The sequence below is a fragment of the Dendrobates tinctorius genome, unplaced genomic scaffold (genome assembly GCF_039654945.1).
Source record: "Dendrobates tinctorius isolate UK_male_01 unplaced genomic scaffold, ASM3965494v1 ptg000151l, whole genome shotgun sequence".
Taxonomy (NCBI): Eukaryota; Metazoa; Chordata; class Amphibia; order Anura; family Dendrobatidae; genus Dendrobates; species Dendrobates tinctorius.
In genome coordinates this window covers 29,838,734-29,858,538 of record NW_027361818.1, presented here as the reverse complement: position 1 = coordinate 29,858,538, position 19,805 = coordinate 29,838,734, and the positions used below count along the sequence as shown (strand labels likewise).

At 38.8% G+C, this 19,805-nt stretch overlaps 1 protein-coding gene across 1 annotated transcript in view; it reads left to right on the top strand.

Moving 5' to 3' along the window:
• Window positions 1-19,805, top strand: part of LOC141050277 (alpha-2,8-sialyltransferase 8F-like) — a 173,447-nt gene that overhangs the window by 133,855 nt on the left and 19,787 nt on the right. Inside the window, exon 4 of the mRNA XM_073547164.1 lies at window positions 18,762-18,903. Coding sequence (XP_073403265.1) covers window positions 18,762-18,903 — 142 coding nt within the window. The remainder of the gene's footprint in view (window positions 1-18,761; window positions 18,904-19,805) is intronic.

The window sequence follows — 19,805 nt, the reverse complement described above, 5'->3', positions numbered from 1 at the left end:
ATAGGGTATAATGCAGCCCCACTCCACCTCCATTGTTCTCATTACCACAGCCATCATTGCCTTCACCCCTACCACCCCTATCATTCTCCCCACCACCCCCATCATTGCCCATTCCATCACCTCAATCATTGCCTCCTTCCCCACCACCATCATTGTCCTTTACACCACAACCATCATTGCTTTCTCCCCCATCACCCACATCATTGCTCATTTCAACACCTACATCATTGCCCACCTACATCATTGCCCACCTCCATCATTGCCCACCCTACCCGCGCCCTCCGTTCTGCTGATGACCTGAGGTTAGCATCCTCAATAATCAGAACCTCCCACTCCCGTCTCCAAGACTTTACACGTGCTGCGCCAATTCTTTGGAATGCACTTCCCAGGTCAATACGATTAGTCCCCAATCCCCACAATTTTAAGCGTGCCCTGAAAACTCATTTATTCAGACTGACCTATCGCCTCAACACATTAAGCTAATCTATCCCTGTGTGGCACAGCCAAAAGTTTTACCATAACCAGGTTCCCCGCATCATGTTCCCACATGCTTTATGCATCCATTAGCCCTCTGCGTCTGTACTGATACATACTTAATATTATGGCTGGTCCATACAATCAGGTCAACTGTTACCACCCACCTTTCATGTCTCCCTCTTTCCTCATAGACTGTAAGCTTGCGAGCAGGGCCCTCACTCCTCTTGGTACTGTATCTGTTATGATCTATGTGATTATTTTTATGCTGTAATGTCTATTGTCTGTACAAATCCCCTCTGAAATGTAAAGTGCTGCAGAATATGTCGGCGCTATAGAAATAAATTTTTTTATTAATATTATTATTATTATTATTATTATTCTTATTGCCTCCCCCACCACCATCACTGTCATTCCACACCACCCCATCATTGCCAACACACACACACAGCACTGCACCTCTCTCACACATACGCACAAAGCACCGCACCACATACACAAATGCACGCACGCACACAGACAGACACACAGCACCACTCATGTCTCGTCAAGTTCCACGCAGCACATCCCGACAGCCTCTTCCTCGCCGGCAGCTTTCTGTCTGAAAGAGTGTGCTGGATGATGATGTCATCCAGCTGGGCGGTCTCAGACAGGAAGCGCCGGGCACGAAGCCGGCATGTGCTGCAGGGAACTTGCGGAGAGGTGAGTGTGCTGTGTGTCTGTCTGTGTGCGTGTGTGTGTGATGCGGTGGTGGGGGTTCACATGTGGGCAGTGCGAGCTGCAGCCTGCAGCTAACGCTGCCCGATATTAAAGGGAAATCATATTCACTCCTCTCCATGCCCATGGGGGCGTGGGTAAAAGTGAATATTCATTTCTCTTTAGCAGTGGAAGATTTTAACTACTATAATGCTGCCCCTATGTACAAGAATATAACTACTATAATTCTGCTCCTATGTACAAGAATATAACTACTTTAATACTGCCCCCAAGTAGAAGAATATAACTACTATAATACTGCCACCTATGTACAAGAATATAACTACTATAATACTGCTCCTATGTACAAGAATGTAACTACTATAATACTGCCCCTATGTACAAGAATATAACTACTATAATACTGCCCCTATGTACAAGAATATAACTACTATAATACTGCTCCCTATATACAAGAATATAACAACTATAATAATGCCCCTATATACAAGAATATAACTACTATAATACTGCCCCTATGTACAAGAATATAACTACTATAATACTGCTCCTATGTACAAGAATATAACTACTATAATACTGCACCTATGTACAAGAATATAACTACTTTAATACTGCCCCCAAGTAGAAGAATATAACTACTATAATACTACTCTTATGCACAAGAATATAACTATTCTAATACTGCTCCTATGTCCAAGAATACAACTACTATAATACTGCCCCCTATGTGCAAGAATATAACTACTATAATACTGCCCCTATGTACAAGAATATAACTACTATAATACTGCCCCTATGTACAAGAATATAACTACTATAATACTGCCCCTATGTACAAGAATATAACTACTATAATACTGCACCTATGTACATGAATATAACTACTATAATACTGCACCTATGTACAAGAATATAACTACTATAATACTGCTCCTATGTACAAGAATATAACTACTATAATACTGCCCCTATGTACAAGAATATAACTACTATAATACTGCCCCTATGTACAAGAATATAACTACTATAATACTGCCACCTATGTACAAGAATATAACTACTATAATACTGCTCCTATGTACAAGAATATAACTACTATAATACTGCTCCTATGTACAAGTATATATCTACTATAATACTGCTCCTATGTACAAGAATATAACTACTATAATACTGCTCCTATGTACAAGAATATAACTACTATAATACTGCTCCTATGTACAAGAATATAACTACTATAATACTGCCGCTATGTACAAGAATATAACTACTATAATACTGCCCCTATGTACAAGAATATAACTACTATAATACTGCACCTATGTACAAGAATATAACTACTATAATACTGCCCCTATGTACAAGAATATAACTACTATAATACTGCCCCTATGTACAAGAATATAACTACTATAATACTGCACCTATGTACATGAATATAACTACTATAATACTGCTCCTATGTACAAGAATATAACTACTATAATACTGCTCCTATGTACAAGAATATAACTACTATAATACTGCTCCTATGTACAAGAATATAACTACTATAATACTGCTCCTATGTACAAGAATATAACTACTATAATACTGCTCCTATGTACAAGAATATAACTACTATAATACTGCCCCTATGTACAAGAATATAACTACTATAATACTGCCCCTATGTACAAGAATATAGCTACTATAATACTGCACCTATGTACAAGAATATAACTACTATAATACTGCCCCTATGTACAAGAATATAACTACTATAATACTGCCCCTATGTACAAGAATATAACTACTATAATACTGCACCTATGTACATGAATATAACTACTATAATACTGCACCTATGTACAAGAATATAACTACTATAATACTGCTCCTATGTACAAGAATATAACTACTATAATACTGCCCCTATGTACAAGAATATAACTACTATAATACTGCCCCTATGTACAAGAATATAACTACTATAATACTGCCACCTATGTACAAGAATATAACTACTATAATACTGCTCCTATGTACAAGAATATAACTACTATAATACTGCTCCTATGTACAAGAATATAACTACTATAATACTGCTCCTATGTACAAGAATATAACTACTATAATACTGCCACCTATGTACAAGAATATAACTACTATAATACTGCCCCTATGTACAAGAATATAACTACTATAATACTACCCCTATGTACAAGAATATAACTACTATAATACTGCCACCTATGTACAAGAATATAACTACTATAATACTACCCCTATGTACAAGAATATAACTACTATAATACTGCTCCTATGTGCAAGAATATGACTACTATAATACTGCCACCTATGTACAAGAATGTAACTACTATAATACTGTCCCTATGAACAAGAATATAACTACTATAATACTGCTCCTATGTACAGGAATATAACTACTATACTACTGCCCCTATGTACAGGAATATAACTACTATAATACTGCTCCTATGTACAAGAATATAACTACTATAATACTGCCACCTATGTACAAGAATATAACTACTATAATACTGCTCCTATGTACAGGAATATAACTACTATAATACTGCTCCTATGTGCAAGAATATAACTACTATAATACTGCCCCTATGTACAAGAATATAACTACTAAAATACTGCCCCTATGTACAAGAATATAACCACTATAATGCTGCCCCTATGTACAAGAATATAACTACTATAATTCTGCTCCTATGTACAAGAATATAACTACTTTAATACTGCCCCCAAGTAGAAGAATATAACTACTATAATACTGCCACCTATGTACAAGAATATAACTACTATAATACTGCTCCTATGTACAAGAATATAACTACTATAATACTGCCCCTATGTACAAGAATATAACTACTATAATACTGCCCCTATGTACAAGAATATAACTACTATAATACTGCCACCTATGTACAAGAATATAACTACTATAATACTGCCCCTATGTACAAGAATATAACTACTATAATACTGCTCCTATGTACAAGAATATAACTACTATAATACTGCACCTATGTACAAGAATATAACTACTTTAATACTGCCCCCAAGTAGAAGAATATAACTACTATAATACTACTCTTATGCACAAGAATATAACTATTCTAATACTGCTCCTATGTCCAAGAATACAACTACTATAATACTGCCCCCTATGTGCAAGAATATAACTAGTATAATACTGCCCCTATGTACAAGAATATAACTACTATAATACTGCCCCTATGTACAAGAATATAACTACTATAATACTGCCCCTATGTACAAGAATATAACTACTATAATACTGCACCTATGTACAAGAATATAACTACTATAATACTGCCCCTATGTACAAGAATATAACTACTATAATACTGCCCCTATGTACAAGAATATAACTACTATAATACTGCACCTATGTACATGAATATAACTACTATAATACTGCACCTATGTACAAGAATATAACTACTATAATACTGCTCCTATGTACAAGAATATAACTACTATAATACTGCCCCTATGTACAAGAATATAACTACTATAATACTGCCCCTATGTACAAGAATATAACTACTATAATACTGCCACCTATGTACAAGAATATAACTACTATAATACTGCTCCTATGTACAAGAATATAACTACTATAATACTGCTCCTATGTACAAGTATATATCTACTATAATACTGCTCCTATGTACAAGAATATAACTACTATAATACTGCTCCTATGTACAAGAATATAACTACTATAATACTGCTCCTATGTACAAGAATATAACTACTATAATACTGCCGCTATGTACAAGAATATAACTACTATAATACTGCCCCTATGTACAAGAATATAACTACTATAATACTGCACCTATGTACAAGAATATAACTACTATAATACTGCCCCTATGTACAAGAATATAACTACTATAATACTGCCCCTATGTACAAGAATATAACTACTATAATACTGCACCTATGTACATGAATATAACTACTATAATACTGCTCCTATGTACAAGAATATAACTACTATAATACTGCTCCTATGTACAAGAATATAACTACTATAATACTGCTCCTATGTACAAGAATATAACTACTATAATACTGCTCCTATGTACAAGAATATAACTACTATAATACTGCTCCTATGTACAAGAATATAACTACTATAATACTGCCCCTATGTACAAGAATATAACTACTATAATACTGCCCCTATGTACAAGAATATAGCTACTATAATACTGCACCTATGTACAAGAATATAACTACTATAATACTGCCCCTATGTACAAGAATATAACTACTATAATACTGCCCCTATGTACAAGAATATAACTACTATAATACTGCACCTATGTACATGAATATAACTACTATAATACTGCACCTATGTACAAGAATATCACTACTATAATACTGCTCCTATGTACAAGAATATAACTACTATAATACTGCCCCTATGTACAAGAATATAACTACTATAATACTGCCCCTATGTACAAGAATATAACTACTATAATACTGCCACCTATGTACAAGAATATAACTACTATAATACTGCTCCTATGTACAAGAATATAACTACTATAATACTGCTCCTATGTACAAGAATATAACTACTATAATACTGCTCCTATGTACAAGAATATAACTACTATAATACTGCCACCTATGTACAAGAATATAACTACTATAATACTGCCCCTATGTACAAGAATATAACTACTATAATACTACCCCTATGTACAAGAATATAACTACTATAATACTGCCACCTATGTACAAGAATATAACTACTATAATACTACCCCTATGTACAAGAATATAACTACTATAATACTGCTCCTATGTGCAAGAATATGACTACTATAATACTGCCACCTATGTACAAGAATGTAACTACTATAATACTGTCCCTATGAACAAGAATATAACTACTATAATACTGCTCCTATGTACAGGAATATAACTACTATACTACTGCCCCTATGTACAGGAATATAACTACTATAATACTGCTCCTATGTACAAGAATATAACTACTATAATACTGCCACCTATGTACAAGAATATAACTACTATAATACTGCTCCTATGTACAGGAATATAACTACTATAATACTGCTCCTATGTACAAGAATATAACTACTATAATACTGCCCCTATGTACAAGAATATAACTACTAAAATACTGCCCCTATGTACAAGAATATAACCACTATAATGCTGCCCCTATGTACAAGAATATAACTACTATAATTCTGCTCCTATGTACAAGAATATAACTACTTTAATACTGCCCCCAAGTAGAAGAATATAACTACTATAATACTGCCACCTATGTACAAGAATATAACTACTATAATACTGCTCCTATGTACAAGAATATAACTACTATAATACTGCCCCTATGTACAAGAATATAACTACTATAATACTGCCCCTATGTACAAGAATATAACTACTATAATACTGCCACCTATGTACAAGAATATAACTACTATAATACTGCCCCTATGTACAAGAATATAACTACTATAATACTGCTCCTATGTACAAGAATATAACTACTATAATACTGCTCCTATGTACAAGAATATAACTACTTTAATACTGCCCCCAAGTAGAAGAATATAACTACTATAATACTACTCTTATGCACAAGAATATAACTATTCTAATACTGCTCCTATGTCCAAGAATACAACTACTATAATACTGCCCCCTATGTGCAAGAATATAACTAGTATAATACTGCCCCTATGTACAAGAATATAACTACTATAATACTGCCCCTATGTACAAGAATATAACTACTATAATACTGCCCCTATGTACAAGAATATAACTACTATAATACAGCACCTATGTACAAGAATATAACTACTATAATACTGCCCCTATGTACAAGAATATAACTACTATAATACTGCCCCTATGTACAAGAATATAACTACTATAATACTGCACCTATGTACATGAATATAACTACTATAATACTGCACCTATGTACAAGAATATAACTACTATAATACTGCTCCTATGTACAAGAATATAACTACTATAATACTGCCCCTATGTACAAGAATATAACTACTATAATACTGCCCCTATGTACAAGAATATAACTACTATAATACTGCCACCTATGTACAAGAATATAACTACTATAATACTGCTCCTATGTACAAGAATATAACTACTATAATACTGCTCCTATGTACAAGTATATATCTACTATAATACTGCTCCTATGTACAAGAATATAACTACTATAATACTGCTCCTATGTACAAGAATATAACTACTATAATACTGCTCCTATGTACAAGAATATAACTACTATAATACTGCCGCTATGTACAAGAATATAACTACTATAATACTGCCCCTATGTACAAGAATATAACTACTATAATACTGCACCTATGTACAAGAATATAACTACTATAATACTGCCCCTATGTACAAGAATATAACTACTATAATACTGCCCCTATGTACAAGAATATAACTACTATAATACTGCACCTATGTACATGAATATAACTACTATAATACTGCTCCTATGTACAAGAATATAACTACTATAATACTGCTCCTATGTACAAGAATATAACTACTATAATACTGCTCCTATGTACAAGAATATAACTACTATAATACTGCTCCTATGTACAAGAATATAACTACTATAATACTGCTCCTATGTACAAGAATATAACTACTATAATACTGCCCCTATGTACAAGAATATAACTACTATAATACTGCCCCTATGTACAAGAATATAGCTACTATAATACTGCACCTATGTACAAGAATATAACTACTATAATACTGCCCCTATGTACAAGAATATAACTACTATAATACTGCCCCTATGTACAAGAATATAACTACTATAATACTGCACCTATGTACATGAATATAACTACTATAATACTGCACCTATGTACAAGAATATAACTACTATAATACTGCTCCTATGTACAAGAATATAACTACTATAATACTGCCCCTATGTACAAGAATATAACTACTATAATACTGCCCCTATGTACAAGAATATAACTACTATAATACTGCCACCTATGTACAAGAATATAACTACTATAATACTGCTCCTATGTACAAGAATATAACTACTATAATACTGCTCCTATGTACAAGAATATAACTACTATAATACTGCTCCTATGTACAAGAATATAACTACTATAATACTGCCACCTATGTACAAGAATATAACTACTATAATACTGCCCCTATGTACAAGAATATAACTACTATAATACTACCCCTATGTACAAGAATATAACTACTATAATACTGCCACCTATGTACAAGAATATAACTACTATAATACTACCCCTATGTACAAGAATATAACTACTATAATACTGCTCCTATGTGCAAGAATATGACTACTATAATACTGCCACCTATGTACAAGAATATAACTACTATAATACTGTCCCTATGCACAAGAATATAACTACTATAATACTGCTCCTATGTACAGGAATATAACTACTATACTACTGCCCCTATGTACAGGAATATAACTACTATAATACTGCTCCTATGTACAAGAATATAACTACTATAATACTGCCACCTATGTACAAGAATATAACTACTATAATACTGCTCCTATGTACAGGAATATAACTACTATAATACTGCTCCTATGTACAAGAATATAACTACTATAATACTGCCGCTATGTACAAGAATATAACTACTTTAATACTGCCCCCAAGTAGAAGAATATAACTACTATAATACTACTCTTATGCACAAGAATATAACTATTCTAATACTGCTCCTATGTCCAAGAATACAACTACTATAATACTGCCCCCTATGTGCAAGAATATAACTACTATAATACTGCCCCTATGTACAAGAATATAACTACTATAATACTGCCCCTATGTACAAGAATATAACTACTATAATACTGCCCCTATGTACAAGAATATAACTACTATAATACTGCAGCTATGTACAAGAATATAACTACTATAATACTGCCCCTATGTACAAGAATATAACTACTATAATACTGCCCCTATGTACAAGAATATAACTACTATAATACTGCACCTATGTACATGAATATAACTACTATAATACTGCACCTATGTACAAGAATATAACTACTATAATACTGCTCCTATGTACAAGAATATAACTACTATAATACTGCCCCTATGTACAAGAATATAACTACTATAATACTGCCCCTATGTACAAGAATATAACTACTATAATACTGCCACCTATGTACAAGAATATAACTACTATAATACTGCTCCTATGTACAAGAATATAACTACTATAATACTGCTCCTATGTACAAGTATATATCTACTATAATACTGCTCCTATGTACAAGAATATAACTACTATAATACTTCCCCTATGTACAAGAATATAACTACTATAATACTGCTCCTATGTACAAGAATATAACTACTATAATACTGCTCCTATGTACAAGTATATATCTACTATAATACTGCTCCTATGTACAAGAATATAACTACTATAATACTGCTCCTATGTACAAGAATATAACTACTATAATACTGCTCCTATGTACAAGAATATAACTACTATAATACTGCTCCTATGTACAAGAATATAACTACTATAATACTGCTCCTATGTACAAGAATATAACTACTATAATACTGCTCCTATGTACAAGAATATAACTACTATAATACTGCCCCTATGTACAAGAATATAACTACTATAATACTGCCCCTATGTACAAGAATATAGCTACTATAATACTGCACCTATGTACAAGAATATAACTACTATAATACTGCCCCTATGTACAAGAATATAACTACTATAATACTGCCCCTATGTACAAGAATATAACTACTATAATACTGCACCTATGTACATGAATATAACTACTATAATACTGCACCTATGTACAAGAATATAACTACTATAATACTGCTCCTATGTACAAGAATATAACTACTATAATACTGCCCCTATGTACAAGAATATAACTACTATAATACTGCCTCCTAGCTGTGAGGTTGTGTGTCAGTGGTTCTCCTGATGTCTGGAGCAAGCCCAGGGAGTGGCCACCCTGGGCGGGGAAGCTCCCCTGGCAAGGCCCAGGCTTCCCGGCCTACACTGGGACTAGCCTCTCAGGCTTCTACTAATGGGAATGTTAATCCCAAAGCCACTGTGAGTCCAGTGAATGCAGCGAGTCAAAGCTGCAGCAGTTCTATGAAGAAAGAAACAGTTGTGAGTAAAGTTTTGGGAGGAAAACTTTCTCCAGTTCCAGCAAAGAAGCCAGAAGGAAAAGTGTTGGTGAGTGATGGAAACCAGCTGAATGTGAAGTCTTGTAGCTCCCCAGTCAGTAAGCAGCTCCTGCCAGGTGCACAGGTGAGATCGGCCCCAGCTGTGCAGACCAGCTCTCCTGCTTCCAGGCAGAGACGGACGTCTTTGGAAAGGCAGACAATGCAGGAGAACCTACAGCAGCATGGCAGTATGGCGCGGTCAGGACGCACACGGTCACAGTCAGGTGGCAGCGATAAACCTGCTGCGGAGCCTGCATCCAGCCAAGGGGCCACAAAACCATCTATGGTGGACCCGCACAAGACAGGATTCAAAACCCCTGTACCCGTGGTCAAGACTAAGCCTGTGGAGCCGGCGCGTGCACCCGAGCTGCAGCTAGCGGATGAGATACCGGGACTTGTCCGAAAACTGGGTGAGTTACAGCAGCAAAAAAAAGCGCTGCAAATGGAGGTAGACTTCATCTATAGTCTAAAGACCGCTAATCCTGCCAGTAATGACGCCTATGACCTGAGACTGAACACACTGGGTGTACAGCTGGCGAGTGTTGTGCAGGACACTGAATCTGTGCTGGAGAGCATGGGGCCCCTGGCAGAGACCTACAGGAACCGCGAGCGGTTCGCCTCCTATAAGCAGGCCTGTGCTGTAGAGGCCAGGACCCCTGATGTTCAGGACGGGACCCCCCAGCAGCGGACTCGGCCAGTGTTACAGGCTGCCCGCTTCTGCTTCCAGGAGGGTAAACAACTGCAGCAGCAGGCAGCTCAGTGTGAACAGGAGCATACACTGCAGACTCCAGCAGAGGCACCACAGGTCCCAGAGTGCCCCACGCAGGAACAGGACAGTATATGTGAGACTGTTTGTGCTGATGAGACAGCCGAGTGTGAACAGGAGCACACACTGCAGACTCCAGCAGAGGCACCACAGGTCCCAGAATGCCCCACACAGGAGCAGGACAGTGTTTGTGAGACTGTTTGTGCTGATGAGGCCGAGGCTGAGGCTGAAGCACAGACTGTGGCTGGTGATGCTGTGCCCATGGGGTCGGGGGTTGGAGGGGTTTCATATTCTGTATTGGACGTCGCACTGTCTGATGATAATGATGCTGCTTATGATAATGTGCATGATATGTGTGATTATCCCCCTTTGCCATCCAGTCCACAAGGTGTGACAGCCCCCCCTGCTGCAGGCCCTCTCCCTGTCAGTCAGCCCAGTGTGACCCGGCAGGTGCAACCCAGGAATGCCTGGAGCCGCGGCGCCCCATCCTTCACTTCCAGCGCCAGGTACACCGGCCAGACATTCAAGCGCATTAATGTGGTGCGGTTTAAATACATAGGTGCCAAGGAGGATCTGCCACAACGCAGGTATGTGGTGAGAGAGCTGCTCTGCGGCCAGATGGGATTTGTGGCAAATGAGATACTGGCAGTGTCTAATCTTCAGGACAGGCAGGGCTACGAGGTCAGCTTCAAGCTCATGTCTGACCTGGATAGATTCTGGGCCAATTACCCCAAGTTCAGAGATGCTGAGGGCTGGAATAAGTTTGTGTTGGTTCCTATCTCCAGGCCAGACACTGTCACAGTGAATATCACCTTCTGGAATGAGGCCGTTCCTCCACAGGACATCGAGGTGTGGCTCCGGAGACACTGTGACCTCGTCTCTGGACTCACCAAGGTCAGAGATGAGGATGGTATCTGGACAATGGGGTGGCGGGTCTTGGTAAAATTGCGGCAATGTAATAACATCACTGCCCACTTACCCAACTCCTTCTTCATTGGGAGGGAGAAGGGAAGGTGTTATTATCCCGGGCAACCCAGAAAGTGCTTCAAATGTGGTGGGAAAGGTCATCTGGCTAACGCCTGTACTGTGGTGAAGTGCAGTCTGTGTGGGGCAATCGGCCATGTCGCTGCAGACTGCCGGGACGTCAGGTGCAACCTCTGTGGTAAGATGGGCCACCCTCACAGGGACTGTCCAGACGCCTGGCACAACATCTGCAGAGTCTTCCCTGATGAGTTAGTGATGGCAGGGGCAGAGGCTCAGGAGGATGAGGATGTGGTGGCAGGGACACATGAGGAGGAGTGTTTAATGTCAGGAGAGATGTTGACCAGCTCAGATGCCCACCAGGAGTCCACTCAGGCAGCACCAGAGAAGCAGGGTGCAGAGGGGAACATGGAGGTCGTCCATCAGGTCCAGCAGCCTCAGATAGCCCCCCCTTCAGCATCGCTGTCTGTATCTGATGACTGGAACATTAATAATAATAAAAGGAAGAAAAAGAACACATCCTCCCGTAAACCTGAGGCAGAATATGACACTGGTCAGAGTGCTAGTAAGAAGGTTCAGAATTCTGCAGGAGTGATGGTCGTGTCCAACAAGTATGGAGTTTTATCTGACTCCAATGGTGACGATTATGAGGAAGAGTTGAGGAAAGTTGATGCTGAGTGTGACAGGGACATAGAGGACCATCCCCCACCAAAGCGGAAGCCCTTATCTGTAGACCCTCAGGTAGAGTCTGACATGGACACCAGTGGTGGACAGAACATCTCTGACTCATGATGATGGCTATTACTCTGCTCTTTCTATATTGTGTTGTGATGGCGGGGTTCTCATTGACAGTGACCTCGAGCAATGTGAATAGCATTAAGCTGAGGAGAACTAGACACACGGTGTATGAACATCTCAAATATCTGGACACAGATGTCATCTTCCTGCAGGAGACACGACTGACATCTCTGGGGCTTATGAGAGAGGCTGAGAGGGAATGGCGGTCCGGTCCTTCTTTCTGGTCACTGGCTGTGGAGCCTTACGCCGGGGTCGCTGTCCTGTTTAACACCAATGATGTGACTGTGCATAGGATGACGGAGGTGGTCATGGGAAGATGTCTGGTCCTGGAAGTCACTGTCCATGGGAGGCGACTCCGGCTTATTAACATCTATGGGCCACAGACAGTGACGGACAGGATCCAGCTGTTTAATGACGTCAAGCCTTACCTCTTCACTTCTCTTCCAGTGGTGATGGCGGGGGACTTTAATGCCATAATGACATCAGGTGACAGCTCCTCGGGCAGGGCAGTGACCAGGGACGGTAAGGTCCTACATAACGTTATAATGCAGGCAGGACTGACCGACGTTTTCACACAGGGTGGGCGACAGCCAAAATTCACGTATTCATGTTCCAACAGGAGCAGTAGGATAGATTTTGCTTTTGTCAGTCCTACTGAGGCTGTCGGCGCCCTGAGTGAGAAGGTCGTCCCTTACTCTGATCACCTCGCCTTGTGCTTCTCTTTGGGTTCCTCTAACCGTCCGGACATTGGTAGAGGGTTGTGGAAGCTTAATTCCAGTCTCCTGGATGATGCCTATGTTCAGAGCCGTGTTCACTCCCTTATCCAGCTTCATCTAGACAGGGTTGACTTCTATGACAACATGACCGACTGGTGGGAGGACGTCAAGGAGGATATCAGATCCCTCTTAAAGAGACTGTCAGTTAATAAAGGGAGGAATAAGTACAGCCAGTACCTAAAGCTGCGCAAAGCATTGGAGTCACTGTATTCGGCGGGCGGGGATGACAAAGTGAAGATCGACCGGCTGAAATCTGAGATAAAGCAGTATCAGTATAGCAGGTATACCTCCCTGGTTCTTGAACGGGATTATGGGTCCTTAGGGGCCCCTGATCCCTTTGAGAATTGCAGGGAGAGGGTGGCCAAAAAAATGGTCACGGGTCTCATTGACTCCCAGGGTGTATTGCAGGATTCACGGGAGGGTATCCTGGAGGTGGTGAGATCTTACTATGCTGACTTGTTTCAGAGGAAAGTTTTGGATAAAGATAAGATGGCTCAATTCTTGGAGGCAACTCCAGCGCCTGATACTAATGATCTGGACTTTTCTCCTTTGACAGCAGAATTAACGGTGGAAGAAGTTAAGGAGGCTATTGATAAGTTACATCTGAAGAAGGCACCAGGTCCAGATGGTATAACAGCAGAATTTTATAAGAAATTCAGAGACCTCCTGGCTCCAATTCTCGTGGATGTGTATAGAAATTGTCTAGAAAATCACCTGATGCCTCCATCCATGAGAGTGTCCTCGTTAATTCTGCTGTCTAAAGGTAAAGAGCCGAGTGACATCAAGAACTGGAGGCCGATTGCCCTCTTGAATGTGGACAGGAAGATTCTAGCAAAGATCCTATTTTCTAGATTAGTCTGTTTGTCCCCGGCACTGTTGGCAGGCTCTCAGTTTGGCACAGTAAAAGGGCGGAACATCTCTGGAGCAGTCATCTCGATACGAGAGATGTTTGAGAGATGTAAAGCTCTGCGGTGTGGGAGATATGTTGTTAGTCTGGACCAGGCTAAAGCCTTTGACAGGGTTGATCATGACTATCTGTGGGCCACTTTGTCAAAGTACGGTATTCCGGGACAATTTGTGGATTGGGTGAAGACGTTGTACAGAGAGGCGGTGAGCTTTCCTCTGATTAATGGTTGGCAGGGTGACACTTTTGGAGTTGGGGCGGGGGTGAGACAGGGTTGCCCAATGAGTCCGCTCCTGTATGTTTTTGCCCTAGACCCGTTTCTGAGGTCACTGCAGGAGTGCGATTTTCAAGGGGTGCCGGTCCCCCACTGCCCGCCTCTGAATGTTGTTGCCTATGCGGACGATGTGACGCTGGTGATCTCCAATCCTCGTGAGGTGCAGATGTTATCTGCGTCCATCAGAAGCTACTCAGAGGCCTCCGGGTCTCTGGTCAACCTTGAAAAGAGTCAAGCTCTGTGGACATTAGATACTGAGCCCAGCTTTGATCTGCCGCAGTTTTCCAAAGCCTCCACCCATATTAAGATCCTAGGGGTTAAATTTGGGAGGGATGATAATGCCATGCTAAATTGGGAGGAGAAATTGGAAACCGGAAATGCAAAGGTTCAGCGATGGAAGAACTGGAGGCTGACCTACAGAGAAAGGGTCACAATGTTGAAGACTTACCTGGTCCCCGTTTTCTTGTATGTCTCTGTCATTTTCCCTTTACCAGAATCTTTCTCAGCGAGGCTCTTCAGCCTGTTCTTCCAGCTCTTGTGGGGGAATAGGATGAACCTGATAAAGAGGGGAATAACATACCTACGGCGGAGAGAGGGTGGGCTGGATATGTTGAATCCAAGGGTTTTCTTTGACTCCTTGTTTCTAAAGGTGAATTTTGGGAACATGGACTCAAACAGTAGCTCCCTGTGGGTAAATAGTATCAGGTACTGGATATTGCCTTTTGCAGAATCTTGGGTGCGAGGCGGCAGTCTCAAGAGGAGGAGATGGACAGGTGACCACCTCCCCCAGTATCTGGACTATGGTCTGAAGTGTGTTAGGAGGTGGGGACTGGAGAGGTCTTACATTGAGAGCAGTACGAGAAGAGACCTGTATGCTCGTGTATGTGGGACTTTCTTCTACTCTCCACTGGCCCTGAGAGATTGTGTCACCACCACCCTGCAGGAAAGCCTTAGGTTCCTAAACGGGAAACGGCTTCCTCCTAAACTGTTTGATGTCACTTGGCTTTCACTGCATAGTCGGCTCTTTGTCAGAGGGAACCTGAAACATCTGTGTGTCTCTGATCGGAATTGTCCCCTTGGTTGTCAGCAGGAGGAAACTATGGAGCACTTTATATGTGATTGCTGGGGAGGGAGGAAGATCTGGGAGGAAGTGTCAGATAATCTAAAAATCCCCAGACTGCGGACTCTAAAGTATCCTGACATAATCTATGGTGTCCCCTCCACTGTTAGTAACATCAACAGAGAGACAATGTACATTATAATCAGTGTCATCAAATACTATCACTGGCACATGAGAACCCGGGTGTCACTGCACAATGAGCCGTTCGATCACACCGCTGCCGCCAATCAGGTTATGTCAGAACTCCGGTGGATAAAATCACTAGAAGTTGGAAGGAGTCCAAGAAACATAACGTTATGGAGAAACGTAAAATTCAGTTAGAAAATATGATAATGTTTTTTTTTTGTGTGTGTTTTTTTTTTTTTGTTTTTTTTTCCCTCTAACTTTCTTTTTCCATCCCCAGGTGTGGACACTTTAATTTATTGATGAATATGATCTGATTATTAGTGCTGTGTATATATTACCTAAGTGGTTTGTGTTTTGTAATACTGGATGATTTTTGTTTTATTATAATTGTATTTATGTTTGGGTTTTATAATAAAAATTGCCCCTATGTACAAGAATATAACTACTATAATACTGCCCCTATGTACAAGAATATAACTACTATAATACTGCCACCTATTTACAAGAATATAACTACTATAATACTGCTCCTATGTACAAGAATATAACTACTATAATACTGCTCCTATGTACAAGAATATAACTACTATAATACTGCTCCTATGTACAAGAATATAACTACTATAATACTGCCACCTATGTACAAGAATATAACTACTATAATACTGCCCCTATGTACAAGAATATAACTACTATAATACTACCCCTATGTACAAGAATATAACTACTATAATACTGCCACCTATGTACAAGAATATAACTACTATAATACTACCCCTATGTACAAGAATATAACTACTATAATACTGCTCCTATGTGCAAGAATATGACTACTATAATACTGCCACCTATGTACAAGAATATAACTACTATAATACTGTCCCTATGCACAAGAATATAACTACTATAATACTGCTCCTATGTACAGGAATATAACTACTATACTACTGCCCCTATGTACAGGAATATAACTACTATAATACTGCTCCTATGTACAAGAATATAACTACTATAATACTGCCACCTATGTACAAGAATATAACTACTATAATACTGCTCCTATGTACAGGAATATAACTACTATAATACTGCTCCTATGTACAAGAATATAACTACTATAATACTGCCCCTATGTACAAGAATATAACTACTAAAATACTGCCCCTATGTACAAGAATATAACTACTATAATACTGCCACCTATGTACAAGAATATAACTACTATAATACTGCTCCTATGTACAAGAATATAACTACTATAATACTGCTCCTATGTACAAGAATATAACTACTATAATACTGCTCCTATGTACAAGAATATAACTACTATAATACTGCCACCTATGTACAAGAATATAACTACTATAATACTGCCCCTATGTACAAGAATATAACTACTATAATACTGCTCCTATGTACAAGAATATAACTACTATAATACTGCTCCTATGTACAAGAATATAACTACTATAATACTGCCCTCTATGTACAAGAATATAACTACTATAATACTGCCACCTATGTACAAGAATATAACTACTATAATACTACCCCTATGTACAAGAATATAACTACTATAATACTGCTCCTATGTGCAAGAATATGACTACTATAATACTGCCACCTATGTACAAGAATATAACTACTATAATACTACCCCTATGTACAAGAATATAACTACTATAATACTGCTCCTATGTGCAAGAATATAACTACTATAATACTGCCACCTATGTACAAGAATATAACTACTATAATACTACCCCTATGTACAATAATATAACTACTATAATACTGCTCCTATGTGCAAGAATATAACTACTATAATACTGCTCCTATGTACAGGAATATAACTACTATAATACTGCTCCTATGTACAAGAATATAACTACTATAATACTGCTCCTATGTACAGGAATATAACTACTATAATACTGCCCCCTATGTACAAGAATATAACTACTATAATACTGCTCCTATGTACAGGAATATAACTACTATAATACTGCTCCTATGTACAAGAATATAACTACTATAATACTACCCCTATGTACAAGAATATAACTACTATAATACTGCCACCTATGTACAAGAATATAACTACTATAATACTACCCCTATGTACAAGAATATAACTACTATAATACTGCTCCTATGTGCAAGAATATAACTACTATAATACTGCTCCTATGTACAGGAATATAACTACTATAATACTGCTCCTATGTACAAGAATATAACTACTATAATACTGCTCCTATGTACAAGAATATAACTACTATAATACTGCCCCCTATGTACAAGAATATAACTACTATAATACTGCTCCTATGTACAGGAATATAACTACTACTCTATTGTGTTTCTATAAACATGGTGACAATACAATGTTTGGTGCTGAGTATTGATGTCGGGTTCTTCCTATTTCTTGAACTCTGCTTATCTCTCTACGGTTCGCAGGTTACAGTTTCGGGCATGCTGTAACGCCTCTCGTACACTGATGATGACCCAGGAGAACAGTCCGGTTGGACACACTATTCACTATGATGCAGAAAAGAGAAGTAAGAACATCACCGAGAGTCTCTACAAGCTGTTTCCAGAGGTAATGTGATGTTCGTACATTGACACATACCAGCAAGTTCCACACCGTCCGTGTATGTGCAGTGATCCAGTGATTGGCGGGCGGTGCAGTGTTGACATCGAGGCACTGATTGCAGTGATCTGATTACTGACTTTACATTTCTCATCTCTGTGATTGGGTTTTTCCAAATTGTTACTACAATTAAAGAAGAATTGAAAAATGAGACACATCCAAGGAGAAGATTGTGGACCCGGGAAGGTACAAGAAGTAGAGAAGCGTCAGAAATCTAATGAAAAAATGTACCTAACCGTTACATCTTTTCTTGAGAGGTCACCTTCATATTGAGCTTTGGACCTTGGCTTCATCATGAACTGTAAAGGGAGAAAACAGCTAACATTGCATTCTAACCCATTGTGCTACGACCCCCTGGTGTGAGATAGACCCCTCCTGTGGAGTGGTCAGCATGGACTATGCAGAGTAAATAACTGGCTTGTAGCAACAATTGCCACCATGGTGTAAACTGTCTTCCTGTCTTCAAAAGATTTAAATCAGACTCTTTGGAGCAGGATACCTGTTATGAATATTGCTTTCTTGTGACAGACATAGCTCTTTATTTTTGGCATTTTGAAGAGGTGTCGAGCTCAATGCATTTACTTGCAACTCTGTGGGGTCGATTGGTCAGCCCCAAAGTAATATCAGCTACTGTAGATGGACAAAGTTGCATATGCCATGTCTCCTATCTGAAGAAAGCTAAACTCATGTTGGGTAATATGGCATTAATATCTCCTTCCTGGGACCTCCTGGGGGGCAGATATCCTGAAGATTTGAGATCTCATCATTTTTAGTACGAGATATTCGTCCTATATTCCAGCCTCCAGCTGAGGTCACCAAGGGTAGGTCGATAGATATAGCTTGTATCTGCT